The following is an 18,376-nucleotide window of genomic DNA, read 5'->3' on the forward strand; positions in this document are numbered from 1 at the left end:
TCCACACAGCAAGGGGAATCACCCTTGTCTGTTTCAAAGGATTTCTTGCACTCTGTAAGTTTACAAGCATATTTATACTTAAGACAGAGAAAAAGGGAAAAAAAAAAATACGACGGACAGTAACTCACTGATCGTTAACACACAGACGTACAGGCTGTTTACTTAAAGAAGAGTGAAACACTGTGCTTATAGAAATAGTTATCGGTTTCTGGTTTCTCAGAAAGAAAAATAAACAACATCCGTACACAGGGTGATATATCATAGATAACAAATTCTACAATGCTTTGTTTTTTATCTCAGAATATTTACCAAAATAAGCAGTATCAGCACTTCTGGTTTCTGTCTGTTTTTTTTCTAATCAAATAGGTCAGAAGCCCAATTCAATTACTCCTGCAGTATGTTGCTGGTTCTTACTGCCCAAGTGCAGTACCCTGCACTTGTTAGTATTGAATCCCATCCTATTCTCATTCGCCCACCGCTGTAACCTGTCCAGGTCCAGCTGTATCCTGTCCCTCCCTTCTAGTGTGCCCACCTTGCCCCCAATCTTGGTGTCGTCAGTGAATTTGAACAGGGTGCTTTTCATCCCCTCGTCCAAGTCACTAATAAAGAGATTGAACAGTGCTGGCCCAAGGACTGAACCCTGGGGGACTCCACTGCCCACATCTCTTCAGGTTGAATATGACCTGTCCACCACCACTCTCTGGGTACAGCCCCTCAGCCAATTTGTGACCCATCTGACTGTAGGCATCACTGCCACAGTTGCCTAGCTTTTTATTGCGAATGGGGTGGGAGACTGTGTCAAAGGCGTTCCTAAAGTCTAGAAAGACTACATTCATCGCAACACCTGCGTCCAGTGATTTTGTGACCTGATCGTAGAAGGCAATCAGGTTGGTCTGACAGGACCTGCCACTAATGAACTTATGCTGGTTGTCCCTGAGCATCATCCTCCCCTTGTGCTCCTAGTAATCTTCTCAAAGGGCTTCCCCAGGATCGCAGTAAGACTGACGGGCCCATAGTTGCCCAGGTCCTCCCTACTCCATTTTTTGAAAATGGGGACCGCATTGGCATTCTTCCAGTCTTCTGGCACCTAGCCAGAGCACCACAAGTGCTTGTAAAGCCATGCCAGGGGCCCCTCAATATAACTCCTGCCAATTCCCTCAGCACCCTGGGGTGGAGAGCATCTGGACTTACTGATTTGAACACGTCCAGCCCCTCCAGAAGTTCCCTAACTTGGTCCTACCTGACCCTAGGCCTAGCGGAGTCTCTTCTGATACCGTCCTGAATCTTGGTAGGGGAGTCCTGGTCCCTGCACAAAAAAATGGATGCAAAGAAATTGTTAAAAAGGTCTGCCTTTTCCTCTAGTGTAACCACCAGATTGCCTATCGTATCCTGCAGGGACCCCACATTACCCAGTACTTTCTTCATATTCCTTATGTATTTAAAAAAGGACTCTTTTGTTGTCTTCGATGTTAGCCCTTGTTCCATATCTGCCTTTAGCTTTCCTAACAGCCCCGCTACAAACCTGAGCGATGGAGGTATACTCTTCTTTGGTGATAGTCCCTTGCTTCTACTGGGTGTATGCCTCTTTTTTGGCTTTCAGGCATTCCTGAATGCTTTTGGTGAGCCAAGGGGCTTTTGAGCACTCTTGCCCCCTTTTATTTTCATTGGGACTGTCACCCCCTGGGCTCGGAGGATCGTCTCCTCAAGGAACGACCACTTGTCTTGGACACCCAGTTCCCCTACCTTCCAGGACTCCAGTGCCTCTCCTACCATTCCTCTCAACTCATTGAAGTTGGTCCTCTTGAAGTCAAGGACTGCTGCCTTGCTGCAGGCCCTTAACTCCCTGCACTGGATGGTGAATTCCAGTAGGTGATGATCACTGTCACCCAGGTGGTCAAGAACCTGGAGTCCCCTCACCAGGTCATTGCCTATGGCCAGGACCAGGTCCAGGAGGGCATTCCCCCAGGTGGGACTGTGCACCTCCTGGGTTAAGTGGAGGTCCTGTATCTCAGCAAGAAACCTATGTGAGCAGTCCGACCTGGCTGACTACTCCTCCCAGCAGTTGTCCGGGTAACTTAGATCACTCATGACGACTACATCCCTTCCCTTAAGTGCTTCCACAAGCTGACCCGAGAATTTGTGGTTCAGCTCTTTCCCCTTGGTTGGGTGGTCTGTAGTAGACCCCCACCATTAAGTCCCTTTCCCCACGACCCCCCTGTATTCTGATCCAGAGCACTTCAGCCTGCCCCTCTTCTGACCCCATCCTGTTAGTTGAGGACATGCATTGCTCTTTGATGTGCAGCACCACACCCCTGCCTTTCCTCTCCACCACTTTCCATGCTGCCCAGCTGCATATCTGAATCAGATAAGTTTCAGCTAATAAGGCTCATTAAAAATTGACCATTGGTATTGGGCCAAAAATTCTCTATTGGTGCACCCCTAATAAGTAAGTGAACGGATGTTCACTTCTGATTCTGGAAATACAGCCACGTGCCTGCAGAGGCCCAGGCCAGAAGCTGGGATGCTAGAGCACATTTCCCTGCTTGGCTGGAGAAGACAGCTTGGGCCAAGGCTAGCCTGCCCATCCTTTGAGTGGGGGAGGTTTGCAGGGGGAGGTGCAAAGCATCTGGGGTGCTGCGGGAGTGGGTTAACTTGAATCTGGATGGGATCTGCAATAAGTTTAATAAATATTTAACTTATGATAATACATCCATCCAGATTTAACTTAAACTGGTTTTGGCCGTTTTGGCTAGGGACAGAAGTTTACACCCTAACTGGTTTAATTGATCAGAAATTGGTTTATACCTGTAACAGAACAGAAATTCAGTGATATAGACCAGTTTCATAATGGTTGAAACTGATTTAAGATAAAGCTGGTTGAATGTAATATTAGACTTAACTGATTTAGGTCAAATCAGTTTGTGAAACTTCTGTCCCAGACCCCTTCCAGGTTTAAGGTAAAGCATGTTTTGCAGCCCTGGGCTGTGTTGTGTTGTGTTGTGTTGTGTTGTGTTGTGTTGTCTACTCCAGAGAACAGGGCTGGTCCTGCCCCTCCTGTTCCCTAGCCAGAACAGTGAGGGCTGGCTCACTGGCTTCACTGGCTGCCTCGCTGACCCCTCCTCCCCCCACCCCCGGCAAACTCCTGCTTGGGTCTGGGGCCAGGGAAGGGGGTTAAACTTACCTTCCCTCAAGTACAGAACTGCCCTGCCCTGCTTGCTTAGTGCTGGCTGCAACTGTGGACTTCAAATCCCAGAGGCATCTGGAAGCAGGAAGAGGAAGTGATGAGCACCCTGCAGAGTCCTGCTTCTCTGATTCTGGCCTGCAAATCCCAGAGACCTTGGAGGCAGCAGGAAGAGTAAGCAAACACAGCTCATGCTGTGTTTATTTTTTCAGAGAGAGAGCTATCCTTGTTCAAGCTTTTATGAATTTAGTGCCACTACTCTTGGCCAGGCAGAGCACGCTAGGGCCTGGATACACCTCCTCTGCTCCAGCAGGAAGTGGGGAAAAGTCTTGGAGGGCTTTCTCTCTTTCCCCTCCCTCCCCCCTTTGGCAGTGGCTGATAGTTATGCTCTACCACACCCTGGCTTCTGGCTTGAGTCACTGCAGGCATATGGCTACATTTCCTGAATCAAAAGTATGAACGTGTGTTAATTTGCTTATTGGTTCAATTTCTGCAGCTTAGACTAACCTGCGAAAACTGAATCGATTCAGTCTTGGGCTTTTTGACTACCTGTACTTCCCCTTGGAAAGCAGTTTGTGCACCAAACTTCTGTTGTTGCTGATTTGAACTGGTTTCCGATCACGTATGCCAGTTTGCGTAATTTCTGTCCCTAGCCTATACATTGCTTCCTCTTTCTCCAGTTGTTCATATGCCTTCTAAGCTCCCAATAACACTAAAAATGCCTCCTGTTTTCACTCAGTAGCACCTTTAAACTTCTCAAAACAATGGATTTGGAATAGCAGCGAATTGAAGTATTTGTTTTTAGTGTTTGAGTCTAGCTTGTAAAATCTACTCAGGTGAAGTTTCAGGAAAGAATTTGACACTGCTTTATCCACCCAGATGATTTCTGTGAATACCTGATCCTTTGGTAGACTCTAATGCAGACTTTGTGAATGCAGTAAATATAGCGAAGCAGTATGGAGGCTGAAATAGATAAAACATCCCCCCATCCATAGGGAATTTTGAAGCACTGAAATGGAGCAAAATGGATATAGTAGGTAATTGTTTAATTTTTCCAGTAATTTTAATGGGTTTGATGCATTTGCCACTCCTCATCCATCACCTGGAGCAGGATAACTCCGAATTAAATGATTCAGCTGATTCAGGAATTAATATTCTTTCTATTCTGTGGCCTGGAATGACCCAGATTGGGTCAGAGGTCAGACTGGTGCTGGTGGTGCCACTTCTCCTCACTGGTGGGGTGGGGAGGCCTGAGGAAGTGCCCACTGCCTCTCTCTACCACAGCAGAGGGGAAAGTGCCCACTGCTGCCACTTCTCCCTGCTGTGGCACAGGGAGACTAACTGGTTTAGAAAGCCATGACTTTCTGTAGGCAACAACCTACTTTGTCAGGTGTTATAAATGGACAGGGATTAAAGAAGGAGTTTAAAATAAAAAAGGAAGTGAGGTGAGTAAGACAGTTAATTCTGGTGTTCGTCCAGGTATTAACTAGCCAAGGTAAGGGGAATTGAATCCATAGTTTGTTGAGATTACCCAGTCTGTAGGTCATGTGTTGTGCCACACTTTTAATTTTTAAGTTGGCATTTTTTTATTTAAGGATAGCTACTCTGAGGTCAGTGATGGAATATCTGGGGAGGTTGAAGTGTTGTCATAGGCTTTTGTGTTTCTAAAATAAGCGGTGAATCAGTGTCCATTCACTTTTCTGTGTAGGGATTGCCATATCTGGTCATGTCCAATTTAGGAATGAATGTAGACAGCGCTGTAAGCAGGTGATGGTGTATAGGATGTAGGTACAGCAGAAAGGTAAATGACCCCTGCAGGTTATAATTTGTGTTTTGGTTCTGTTGATGAAAGGACAAACGGGCATCTAAATCTTAAGTCTGTAGCAAGGCCTAGTGCGGGGGTGGGCAAAATACAGCTTGCGGGCTGGGCTGGATGTGGCCTGTGAGGCCATTCTGTGTGGCCTGCAGGGTCCCCCCCCCCCCCCCCCCCCCCCCCCCCCCCCCCCCCCCCCCCCCCCCCCCCCCCCCCCCCCCCCCCCCCCCCCCCAAATTTAGAAACTTAATCTTCGTCTGTCTTGTAAGCCAGAACAGGCAGGTCTCCCAAAACTGCCTTGAAATGGTCATTATTTTCCAGGAGAGATTGGAGATCAGTAGTGACCACAGAGGGAGTCTGTTTTCTCTTGGCATGGGGTTGTGGTTGTAGCAAGTTGCAATGGGATGTGAATCTGACTTTTATTGGGTGGCTATAATTCTTGGGTTTGTGTTGTAAGTGTATGAAACTGTGTTGTAGAACCCTAGGGTGTGGATCCTAGTCAGTGGAATCAGAACATATACGGTTTCAACATGGTGTGGCTGTAGATGGTGGATTTAGTAGTATGTCGAGGATGAAAACTGGTGGTGTAGAGGTAATTGTAGCAGTCGTTTGTTTTTTCTGTACAGTGTGCTGGTGATGCAGAGTTTCACAGTAATGTCCAAGAAACGAATTCGGACAGAAAACCCACAGGTGCAAGCAGAGGCAGTGGCTCTGGCATTGTGACGTCCTCCAGCCATTTCCCTGGATCTCTTAATTTGTCAGCTCTCTCTTACTGCTCTTCTTCCAAGCAGACCTTCCCTAGCGAACTTGCCTGGAAGCTGGCCTGTTTATGGCTTGCTGACTCCAAAGGTTCCTTTTTTTTCCTGCTTCCTCACAGCAAGCTGAAAATTTTGCCCCTCCAAGAGGAGGGGGCATGAACTGGCATAGGAATTGGCCTGCAAACTGTAAGCAAACTGCTTACTGTGTTTGCAGCCCCTGTTCAGCTGTATGGAACATCCCAATGGCTAATTTTGGGGTGGCTGCAGCTGCTCCCCCTTGTAGCCGCCTCCTACCGCCACCACTGCCTGTCCGAGCACAGCCTCTGCCAAGAAGAGCCCGCTATCTGGCAGCTGTAGCCCACCGCCCCGCGCAGATCTGGTGGGCACATGCCCCCTCCCCTACCTTCCCAGGGTGCATGCTACCAGTGGGAGTTTCCACCCCCCCACTGATAAACCGCAGAGCTGTCCCACGCCCTACCCAGTTCTGGCTGAGTAGTGCCTGCCCCACTCCCTCTCTTACTGCGGGGGGCATTGATTTGTCCCCCCTCTCCACCACAGTGGACTTACCAGGCCCATGCAGCTTATTGGAAATCACATTGGTATCAGCCGATATGCCTCCCTAAAAGTCGGCTGTTGGTGTTGGCCCCCAAAATCTCTATTGGTGCACCCCTAACTAGTACTTTTTAACAAGTTTTGGATTTATGATTCATGAACTAATGTATATAAGCATCTTCACTAGTAATTAATTTTTAATTGCATTTTCAGGGGAATAAAAGCAGTGGTATCGATTTTGCAAAATGACAAAACATCCACCGAATAGAAGAGGGATCAGCTTTGAGGTGGGAGCCCAGTTGGAAGCCCGGGACAGATTAAAAAACTGGTATTTTTCTTTTAAAATACTTATAAAATGTACATTATAATTCTAAGAAACCTTATGTAAGATTCCTGCAAAGACTGATTTTGGTGATACAGCCTTTTAAAAAAAAATTCTAATTCCAGGTGTTCATGAAAACCTTGCCATTGGTTCATAAGAAATTAATTTGCTTTAGAAATCTTATATAGGTACAGTACACAAATTGTAAAGTAATAGCTATGAAGTGGAAAGAGGGTTTTTTTTGTTGTTTTTTAAGCCACAATATTCAAGCAGACTCTGACCTTACTGTTGCTCAGCAGTATTTAAGTGACTGAATTTACAAGGCATAATAATTTAATTAGGGCTTTATTGTCTTTTTTTTTTTAAAGTAATGTGATGAAATACAGGATTTAGGAATGCTGGAGCATTTTCTTAAGGTCGGTGCCTTAGGCTGAGATGCATACTCTTCTCCCTGTCCTCGTGCAAAGAAGGGCCACTAAGATGGTTAAGGAGACCTTTTTCTTTTGTGAAAGAATGTTAAAGGAGCTTGACTTCAGTTGACTAAAATGGTGATTATGGGGGGATATAATCATGCTTTTCTTTTACGTTCCTGGGGTGAATATTAGAAAGGGGGGCAGGGGTTGGGGCTGTAAAACAAGCAAAATAATTGTTATGGATAGATTTTGGATGGCAAATCGGAAGATGCCTTCAAATTGTCAGCGAAGTAAAGTTTTGGAATGGTCCTTAAAATGAAATGGTAGGGGTATGAAGAACCTGAATTGCTTCAAGATTGAACTGGATAGGTTTATGGGAGGGATGGAGTAATAGGACAGGGAGTTGTGGTTTAATCAGTATGTGTGGTATGTAGGTTCATGTTTTGCAGTTCCCAGGTTGGGGTGTAGAGAGTCTGTAGGTTGGAAGGCACCTGGTAATAACCATACTTCAGTGTTTTTACTGGTTGCCAACTGAAGCCAGGAAGGAATAATGACCCCTGCCCTCCCCCAAAGAATGCTGCTATCTTCGGACCATTGCTTGAAATATTTCAATATAAAAACAGAAAACTATTTTTTAAAAACATTTATATAAATGGATTTTGAAAAAGTCAGTGCCTGCTTGTGAGACGTAATCTGAAAAGTGCCATCTGAATTCTTCTAACACATGCAGAATGATTTGGGAAATACTTTTTGGATCACAGAACTTTCAGTGCACTTGCTTCTTCATCCAAGAACACTTTGCATGCTGCAAAACTAGCAATGTTGCCGCCTTTCAGTTGCTTCTGCAGTTTTAATTTTCTTATTGAGGACTTGCACCATAAAAAAAAAATGCTGACGTGAACTACACATGACCTTGAAGCTTCTAATTCAAGAAGTTTAGAAGACCAGTGATGCCAAGTAAGAATGCTAAATCACACAGCCACTAAGTATCAGTCAGCTGAGGAAAATTTTGTGTTTTTTCATTCAGAAATGCAACATTTCTTTCCTCAAAAGAAAAAAGTGTTTCAGGGTGGCACTTGTGAGATTTGAAGCTGATTTGGGAGTCTTATATGTTTTCTAAAAAGGCCTTTAAACTGCTGGTGATTGAGGCTTCTCAATTTGATGAAGTTCACACACTAACACAACGGCACTTGTGATCTGGTCCATCCTGAGAGCTTGAGCAACAATGAATAACTAAATGGTAATAAGTTATATCTGTTGAATGAGCCACATAGTCTTCTTCAATAAATTTCTGGTTTAGTAGCACCACTGCTCCAATTTTAGCTCCTGATGGGGTGTCATCTCTAGTGACACCAGTGAGAGATGTCCACGTAATGCCCAAATGCACGGCACACTGCATTAAACACGTCTACTCCTCTGGTTTGGTCTTTCAGGCTTTCAAGTGAAAGGAGCCGTTCATGTATTTGAAAATCTGTAACTTCATGAATGAAAATACGGACCTGAGTGGTAACTACAACATCGGTACCATCATCTAAAGCAATTGAATATGCCACAGACTTGTCATCAGTATCCTGAAGCTGTAGTGTCACATCATCACCAATGTCCTCAACTCTGCATCCCACTGTCATTTTAGGCAAGCTGACCTGACTAAATGCAAGATTTTTTTTGTTCTGGAATAACTACATCCACACCTTTCAGCGTGCAGTCTTCGAAGAACTTGTCATCAGTAAAAGGTTTTTACCCTTTACTTTTTCATGACCCACAACGTAGTTGGCCGACACAGAAGCCTTGTTGCCTTGGACAGCCTTTTAAAAATGTGACTGTTGTGCAAAAAGAACTTTCCATGACTTTCTGTTGACTATCACCAACAAACTAATTGTAAGAACTATGATTTGTATTGTAATGCTGATCTATATTGTATTCCTTCATTACTGGTGTTTTGTTTGCAAATGAAGCACAACACCTTATCACCGTGTTTTACAACACAGTAGGCTTACTCCATTTCTCTTGGAGCATTTTTATTTTTGAGTGAAGCTTATGTGCTCATCTGTACTTGGGTAAGCTTGGACTGGTACCATCCCATACCTGCTTGGAAGCCTGCTACCAAGCTTTTTGCCAGCTTCTAGCAAGTAGGGATTCCCAAAGATTTATCCCCAAAGGGCCATTTCAGAGAATCGGTCTTGTGTACAATTAGTGTGATTAAAAACTCTTAGTACCCTCCATGCATGCCTCATAATGCTGTGCAAGTCAGATGCCATGGCTATGGTCCACTTTTTTATATTTACATTTAACTTTTCAAAAAAGAAGTACTACCAGGCTTTGGGTTGTCAGAAAAGGGCTTGCAGGCTGTATTTGCCCCCAAGGCCATATTTTGGGACCCCCCTGCCTATAAAGCATTGGAATATATTAATCACAGGATGGGGTGATTTTGCCTGGGTGTACAGATCTTCCTGATGGTACTTAAAAAAACCAGAGCTTCTTGGCTAGAGGGTTTTGCTCTTCCACTCAGGGTCATATTTAACTGCTAAATTTGGGATCAGGAAGAAACTGTCTGTTAGGTCAGGCAGTCGAGTTATGCGGTGGGATGGGGTGTCTGTCTGTAGTGTGGAAATGGTCCCTTTCCTGGTATTTTCTGAGCACTTGTTATCTTACTCAGTGGCTCTCAACTATTTTTGGGTTTGGGGTACCTCTCTAACTTTGGGAGCACCCTTGTTGAGAACCACCGTTTTACTGCCTCAGTTTGCCCTCATGTTTCTTAACTAGGGTGATACTACTGCTGTGGCCAGGTGGAACTGCTCCATGTGCCTTGTGCGGAGCCAGGCAGGGAAGGGCTGTGGTAAAAGTGTGGGCTCCTGAATCACAGGAGTACTCAGTCCTGCTGTAGCCCTACTAGGTCTAACTCTGTATGCCTCTTCCAAAAATGGCATCCAGATTGCGATCCACTGAATTAACTACTTTCCCATCTTTGAGGTGGTAGAGTGTTCATTCTTTCATTACGTTAGGAGAGCAAAATATTCGTTTTGTATTTGATTTTTTTTTTTTGCTGTCATTCTGGTTAGACCTGCTGTATTGTTTTCTTTCCAGTTGATGCCAAGCTCAATTGTTTTATGATGCTTAGTTTAATAACTTCATCTTTGTAGGCCTGCTGCATTTTAAAGTGGTAATCTTTCAACTCTTACTCCTTTAAAATATTATTTCAAAGGTGTAATTATTAGTAGGGCTGTGCGAAATGGCAGCATTCCATTTTGGCCAGCCTTTTGATGCGTCGATGGAACAGCGTTCTGTTTCAATTTTGTTTTGATTCAAAGCAGCTGTTCCGTTCTGTCGGAACATCAGTTTCGCTGTTTTGACGCTATTTCAACGTTTTGCATGTAGGTTATAATGGGGAGTCTTGAAACAGCCTATAACTTTGTCATTTCTGGCCTGATTTGGTTGAAACCTGCAGGAGTGGTAGCCCCTTCTGAGGGCATGAAGCCTGTCAAGTTTCAAAGAGATAGGTGCAGGGGATTCCGGGAAACTGCACCCCAAAGTCTTGAAAAGCAAAACTTGCTGTGGACAAGCAGAACTCGTGACATGTGTGACACTGTGTTAAGGTGCAGCTGGGTGACAGCTGCAGGCCTGCTAGCCCCTGCTGAGGCCACAAAGCCTGCCAGCTGTCAAGGACATAGGTATAGGGGCTTCTGGGTTCTGGGGCCCTGCACCTCTAGCTGCTGACAGGCAAAACTCATGTCATGGGTGCTTATGGGACTATGTCTGTCTTGGGGCAGAGGGGGGTGAAAACTGCAGGCCTGCTAGGCCCTGCTGCAGCCATGAAGCCTACCAGCTGTTAAGGAGATGGGTGCAGGGGGGTTCTGGAGCCCTGTACTCCTAGCTGCTGACATGCAAAATGCATGACATGCTATTTTTCCACCCCTCCACCAGAGCCTTGGAGTTGGAAGGGACCCCAGGGAAGGATGCCAGTCACTGGCTGGCTAAACGGTCAATAATAAAAGCACTCCTTCTTCCTTCGGCTGCTCTCCCCTCCTCCCTCTCCCTACTTTAGTTTCTCTTTCCCTGCAGGCAATTGAAGGCAAGCCCAGCTTCAGCCTCAAAAGTTGAAATGTTTCTAGAAAATTTCGAAACATCTTGATGTGCCTTGTTTTTGTTTTGAGGCTGTTTTGATGATACCTGTTTCGTTTTGATTTCGCTGTTTTGGTCTCAAAACGAGTTGAAACAGCGTTGAAACAAAACTGGTGGCAAAATTTCACATAGTCCTAATTATGAGGTAAATTTAGCAGAACATTCTTGGGGGTGTTGGCATTTGAGTCCTAGAATGGAGTAGCAACAGTATTTTAAAGGATTGATATGGGTGATTGGGGCACTTTGCTTTTGTCTAAACGGTGAGTCCTGAAGTGTTCCTTGTGGGTTGTGGTTTTTTATTTGAAAGAGGTTCCTAAATCCAAATTCAGACACTTACCCAGTGGGAAACAAATTGCCAATCTCTTCCTCATTAACTTGATAGCTGTATTAGTGATAATTTGAAATGCTCTCTCTTCTGGCATTGTACAAAATTAATGCGGTAAAAGAAATGCGTTTTCATAAAAGCTTGATATGAAACTTAAAAACAGGATTTTACCTTTCTTGTATTCTCTTTGATGTATGTACAACCTATTTTTATTTCTTTAAAAATCCTAAAACAGTACTTGTGAAAAGTTTTTTGTTCATGTGATTTTGAAAGTACATAGTAAAAATAAAATGATCATGAGCTGCACTTGAATTTCTAACACTGAAATTAGCCTGTTGGATAATAAGAAAGTAGAGCTGGAAGGGACCTCACAAAGTTATGTAGTTTAGCCCTCTTGCTCAAGGCAGGATCATCCGCAACTAAACCATCTCAGCCAAATGTCTGTCTAGCCTGCCTTTGTGGAATCCCCGTCCCTGGAAACTTTTATAGTTAGAAAATTCCTCCTAACCTCCAACCTAAATTTCCTCTGCTACAGTTTGAGGCCGTTGTTCTTAGTCTTGTCCCCTATGACTAGAGAGAAAAGCCCATCTCCATCCTCTCTATAATCACCCTTCAAGTGTTTGAAGAAGACCGTTACCAAATCTCCACTTGATCTTCTCTTCTCCAGACTAAATAACCCTCGTTCATTCAGCCTTTCCTTAGAAGTCTTCCTTCCCAGGCCTCTGATAATTTTTCATTCTCTTGGACTCTTAACAATCTTTGTCTACAACCTTCTTGAAGTTTGGGGCCCGAAAATGGACACAGTACTCCAGGTGAGTCTTCTAGTGCTGATTTAGACTCCCCTTCGTTTGCAAGTGACACTGTATTAAGAGAGCCCAGCATACTGTTGCTCTTTTTTGCAACCAAAGCACATTTTTGGCTTGTTTAGCTAATGCATTGTTTCTCAGACTTTTGGAACCTGGGACATACTTTTCCCCTGGATTAAATTTGGTGCCATGCTTCACTTTTACATCCAAAAGCAGTCTTTAAGTATGTAACCCATTCCATTCCCTTGCCAGAGGAAATCATACCACTGCTGAGATATACTGCTGTAAAAAATTACCCCAATAAGTCTTGCTTTAAGTAAAGGATTTGTCTTTTCACCAGAGATTCTCAACCTTTTTATCTTTTGCAGCAGCCTAGTTGAACATCACTGTAATAGATTTAAATTCAGATGTGATACGGAGAGTGGCCTTGAGTCTAAAAAAAAAAACTGAGAATAGCTGATCTAGCTGGTTTCACTTAAGGGCAGGACTTCACTTTGCTGAGTCTGCTGTGGGGTCAAACCTGCTAGTGAGCATCACCACAGCAACTCCTGCTGGTACCGGGAGCATGGATGGAGTGGAGGGGATGAGCCCGACTGTAAAGTATGGGCCTGTTGGTCAGGGGTGCTGGCACAGGTCCTGTCTGGGGTAGGGAAGGTAGTAGTGGTGATGGCAGTTCCTAGAGTAATAGCTGCAGGTGTTGCTGGAGTAGCTGTGGGAGACCCAGGGTGCTGGACAAGGGAGAAGAACATTTACCTCCTCACACAAGGGGATCTGGTGTCACAGTAGTGTGCTGTAGCACAGACTTTGGGAATCACTGGTATATTGTCACCCCCAGGTCCTTGTCTGCGGCACTACAGCCTAAGCCCAGTGGTCTCCAAGCTTTTTATGGTGAAGATCAGTTTTTGGAAGTAAAGAGCACCCCAGGATCTACTGTGCTTCTCCCCCCACCAAATCACTGGGATGTGTCCCAGTGGGCAAAGGGGCAAGGCTCAGCTGAAAGAAAATGTAGAAATAACAGTATATTTATGTTATATACAGCTGAGATCAAATGCTTAATGTGCATAATTATATACTTTCCCTATTTACTGAGTCTTAGTGTGACACTTGTCATTTGCACATTATCTGCCAGTGTCTTGTAGTTTGGGTTGTAGTTTGAAACAGCTAGTCAGATGCAGTCCTCCAGATGGGCATCTGTGAGGCGGGTGTGGTACTTGGACTTGATTATCTTCATTTGTGAGAACGCCACCTTACATATATAGGTGGAACCAAAGTAAGCTTCTGCTTTTAAAGCACAGGTCAATAGAAGGGGTTACTTTTCTTGGTTTACAAGTCCCCAGAAATCACTGTCCCATGGTCTGGCTTTTAGCTCAATGTCACTTTGCATAGTAATTATCTCCATATCAATTCCACTACTTTGTGAATCAAACATCTGATGGAATATTGCAGCCAAACCACCAATGTCTACTGGAAGGAATGGATTTGAGATGCACATGAAGATTGGCTCCATTGCATCCAATTCTTGAAATCGCCTGTTGAATTCCTCTGCTAATTTGGTCAGGTTTGCACAGAACTTTTCTGGGTGGAACCATTTTTCTGTGTCAGTTTTTTTTCCTAGTATTTTCTCCAGACTCAGGAAGTGCTGCAATATTTTGTCCTTTAACTGGGAGGACCACAGACCCAGTTTCAATTTGAATGCATTCACTGCACTGATCATATGTGATAAGTCTCTGTCCTTTCTGTGCAGTTTGCAGTTCGGCTTGTTCAGTTTGGATGTTATATCTGTAAGGAACCCAAAGTCTAGCAGCCGTGCATTGTTTGACAGCTCATTGCACATTTCATTTCTTGATTGTAGAAAAGTAATGATTTCGGCATCAGATCCAAAAATCTTTGCACAACTTTCCACCTGTTTAACCACCTCACATCAGCATGGAGAACCAGCTCACTGTAAACAGCGTCCACTTCATCAAGGATTTAAACAGGCAGTGCTGAAGGTCTCTTGCTTGAATTGAATTTACAATTCTGATGACGGCTTTCATTACGTGACAAGTCCATAACTTTACTTTCCAGGGTTTGCTGGTGGATTATACAGTGGTAATTCACAAAAGAAGGAAAATCAGGACCATTTCTGCAAAATGCAACAAAGCCAGCTTCTGCGCCAAGCATGGCAGGTGCACCATCTGTTGCGATTGAAACAAGTTTCTTGATTGGAATGTTTTTCTCAGACACATATTTTTTTGAATTCCTTATCTTCACCTTTTGTTCTCTCTTTAAGGGGCAAAACAGTCAAAGTCCTCTTTAGTTGTCGCATCCTTAAAAACCATGCAAACAAAAGCAATTGCTTCGACTGTGTTGGTCATATTGACTGATTCATCGAACTGCAGTGAAAAGCATTTGGAGTCATTCAAGTTCTGGTGTAGTTGCTGAAAGACGTCTTTAGACAAAGATTCCACCCATCTTGCTACCAAGTGATGTGCTCTGGATTGTCGTTGTTATTTCCTCCTCTTATTTAAAGACTTTAAAAACAGTCAGCTGCCACAGTCATTGCCTCTTTAAGTATTTCTTCGTCTGTGAACTATTTCTTATGTTTTGTCATCACATGGGAAACACGAAACGATGTTTCAGTAGAGGTCTGTCTTCCCTTTTGCTGCTGGTTTAGTAAAAAATAACTGTTGACCTTTCAAAGCAGCCTTCAGTTGACTGACTTCCTTTGCACTAAGCATGCTTTCAAGGGGAAACGGTCCTTGAATTTGCTATTCATTGTTGTGTGGTGTCTTTCTAAATTCCCCTTTTTACTTATTGATATAGTTGTGTGACATGCACTTATCTTTTAGCATTGTGAAGAGAAATTCACTTTCCCATTCCAAATGGAAGTTGTAGGTTTTCGGTTTCTTTTTAGATGGCCTGGGTTTGTCACTCATTGTTAACGCTAGCTAGCTAGGTATGTATTTTTTTATTACTATAAAAAGAGAAAACAGGAGAGCACTAGTTACTACTGTAGTCTACTCTATAGGAAACACTTTTAAGCAGTAGATGTTCCACACGTGATAAGCTTGTTTCTTTTTTTCAATTCTGCACTTGCCTGGAGTGTGTGGGCTACAGATTGCAGCTCTGCCCTGGCCCACCCCCATCCCAAGTTCCCAGTCGCTCGAGAGCAGCCCCCTGAAGGGGGAGTGGGTAGGGCCGCAGGGAAGCCTGGCCAGTGGCTGTGGGTGGTTGCAGCAGGGGAAAAGGGGCACACATGTAGCCAGGATTGCATCCTGGATCCCATGTGTACCCAAGGGGCTGCTCAACCCTTCTGTGTCCCTGGTTGTCCCAGGGGTGCATGGGGGCGGAGAGGGGGCTCCTGCCACTAGGAGCAGCCTGGCAGAAGCCCCAGGGGCCCATGTTCCCCCCCCCCAACCTGTGCTTGGGGTGCAGCAGGCAGCCTGCAGCTGCCTCCATCCTGAGCACACGGTGGGGGGGCACAGGCCCCCAAGGTCGCTGTGCCCAGGGGTGGGAATCACCCCCTCCCCACGTGCTTCTGGATGACCAGATCTTCCCAGACCCAGTTGGGCTGGGGCCCGACCCCACTTGTGTGGTGCTGATGTGCTGAGCCATACCCACCCAGCAGCTGGATGCATGTGGCATTGGGCCAGACCTGGCCAGGTCTGGAAGTCTCTGTGGTCCAGGGGCATGGGGGTAGGCTCCAGCTGCTGGACGCACCCCGGTGGAGGCCCTGGGGGCCTGTGCCCCTCCCCCCAGTGCTTTGGGTGGAGGAGACTGCTGCTGCCTGCCCACTGTGCCCAGAGTACCGGTGGGGGGTGGGGCACAGGCCCCTGAGGTCTCCGGAGCACAGGTGGGGGTGTTACACAAATTACTAATTAGCTCAAATGGTGAGCGAGACCTTATGAGGGAGAGAAGACAAGATGCTGTGTTTATTGATTATAATATTCAAAAGAGCTCTTATACATGCATACACACAATCCCACTTATAATCACTCTGCAGGTATTATAGTTACTGAAGTCCATTCCTCAGTGCTACACTCAGGTGGGCAGTCTAGTGAGCATGAGAGATTCAGAATGGGACGTCTGTGTTCCAGTGAAGTTTCAGAGTGTCCCATCTATTGCTCCCAAGTTTTTCTCCTTTATAGGGGTTATCAAGTTGGTGTTGGGTGACTGATCTGCCTTTTCTGATTCTGTGGCTCCTTTGTTTGAAATCTTAGTACTTTTCCAACCTGACAAGCAGTTAGACCCATGCATCATTGCCTTTTAGATATTGCTCTTCAATCACTCTGTTTACAACATTCTTCCATTATCACTGGTGTCGGCTGTGTCCAGAGTCTCTAGCTTTGAGATGTTGCAGACCTTGTCTTCAATCTTATCTTTTCTGTCCATCTTTATTCTTCGCCTGGTACGGACTGGATTCTCAATTTACCTTTTCAGCCTCCTCTTAGTATAGCTTACCATTTGGTAACTTGTTTGTTAACACATAGCTTATTTCTGCTTTTACCAATCATTCATCCATACATCCAAGTATCGTAAAAAAGAATACTTGTTTTGCTATATAAAAATGCAATGACAACATATAAAAGTACAATAACAAGCTTAATTGACAATAGTAAACTTAAAATTGCTACAGGGGGCACATACCCCTGAGCCCTCCGGAACACAGGTGGGGGGGGACACCCCATAGGCCTCTGGAGCACAGGTGGGGGGGTCTGGGCCCCCAAAGCCTCCGCTGGGCTATGACCAGTGGTGAGAGCCCCCCCGCCGCCATGGGCCCCTGGGCTGCAGAGAGTCCCAGGCCTACGTCTGACCCTTATCCTACTTTTCTGCCACTGCTGGGTTGGACTGAGCCGGGGCCCATGGGGGTGGGGGCTCCCACTGCTCGGCGCAGCCTGGTGGAGGCCTCAGGGGCCCATGCCTCTGCACTTGTGCTCTGGTTGCAGCAGGCAGCCGCCTCATCCCGGATCACAGGTCATGGGGGGCACAGGCCCCCGGGGCCTCTGCCGGGCTGTACTCAGCAGTGGGAGCCCCCCTCCCCATGGGCCCCTGGGCCACAGAGTCCTAGACCTAGCTGAGGCTCCTCTGGCCACTGGATGGGCATGGCCCAGTGCAGCTCAGCTCTGGCACAGAAGTGGAGTCAGGCCCTGGCCTGGCTGGCCCAGGGACTCTCTGTGGCACAGGGGTGCGTGGGGGGTGGGGGCTCTTGCCTCTGGGTTCAGTCCAGTGGAGGCCCCGGGGACCACCACTGAACACAATCTGGTGGAGGCCCTGGGGACTTGTGCTCTGGGGTGAAGTAGCTGCTGCTGTGGGCTGCCCCCACACCTTCCCTCCTGTAGAGATTGACTTGCTAGGGCTGGGGCTGCTGGTGTGTGTGTGTGTGCGCCCAGCTGTCCCCCCAGCCCTGGATCAACCCAAAGAGACTCTGGGGTTTACCAGTAGATCGGGATCCCTGGGTTGGTGACCCACTGGCCTAGCCAGTCATTTCCCAGTGTGTGTCTTGGGATGAAATAACTGCATGCAAAGTGCAGAACTTTATACTTGTTCTTGTTGAATTTCATCTGGATTGTGGGTCACTCTTCTAGTCTGCCCAGGTCATTCTGGATCCCAGCCTTGCCTCCAGTGTCTACAGCCCTGCCCATCATGGTGTCAACTGCAAATCTGCTAAGTGTGCACTAAATCCCATTAGCCAAATCATTAATAAGATGTTGAAGAACACCACATCCAATGCAGGCCCCTGAAAAGCCCCATGTGATACCTCTGCCCGTCTAGATATTGAGTAAAATGATCCAGCCAGTTTCCTATCCACCGTACAATATTCTACCTAGTCCAGGGGTGGGTAAAATGCGGCCCACCCAGCCATTCTGTCCAGCCCACAGGGCTCCTAAAAAATTTAGAAAATTAATATTTATCTGCCCCTGGCTACCTGTTATGTGGCCCTTGATGGCTTGCCAAAACTCAGTAAGTGGTCCTCTGCCCAGAATAATTGCCTGCCTCTGATGTAGTCTGTATTTCCTTAGTCTCCTATGATATTCTCATTAACAAGCTATGTCAGAAGTCTTGTTAAACAAGTCAAAGTGTATTATACCCACTTGTGCCCGTGTT

The 18,376-nt window shown here is 45.8% G+C and overlaps 1 protein-coding gene across 12 annotated transcripts in view; it reads left to right on the forward strand.

Annotated features, from left to right (window-relative positions):
• The window catches only part of PHF20 (PHD finger protein 20), a 210,843-nt gene that overhangs the window by 15,957 nt on the left and 176,510 nt on the right, over positions 1-18,376 (forward strand). For 11 of the 12 annotated variants that reach the window (XM_090064537.1, XM_090064533.1, XM_090064535.1 and 8 more), the window contains one exon: positions 6,518-6,632. In XM_090064537.1, coding sequence (XP_089920663.1) covers positions 6,550-6,632 — 83 coding nt within the window. In that variant the 5' untranslated portion in view covers positions 6,518-6,549. Of the gene's footprint in view, positions 1-3,221; positions 3,356-6,517; positions 6,633-18,376 lie in introns of those variants that run through there. The other variant, XM_090064529.1, reaches the window with a different exon arrangement.

Source organism: Crocodylus siamensis, chromosome 10 (genome assembly GCF_052110815.1).
Source record: "Crocodylus siamensis isolate JL-2025a chromosome 10, ASM5211081v1, whole genome shotgun sequence".
Taxonomy (NCBI): Eukaryota; Metazoa; Chordata; order Crocodylia; family Crocodylidae; genus Crocodylus; species Crocodylus siamensis.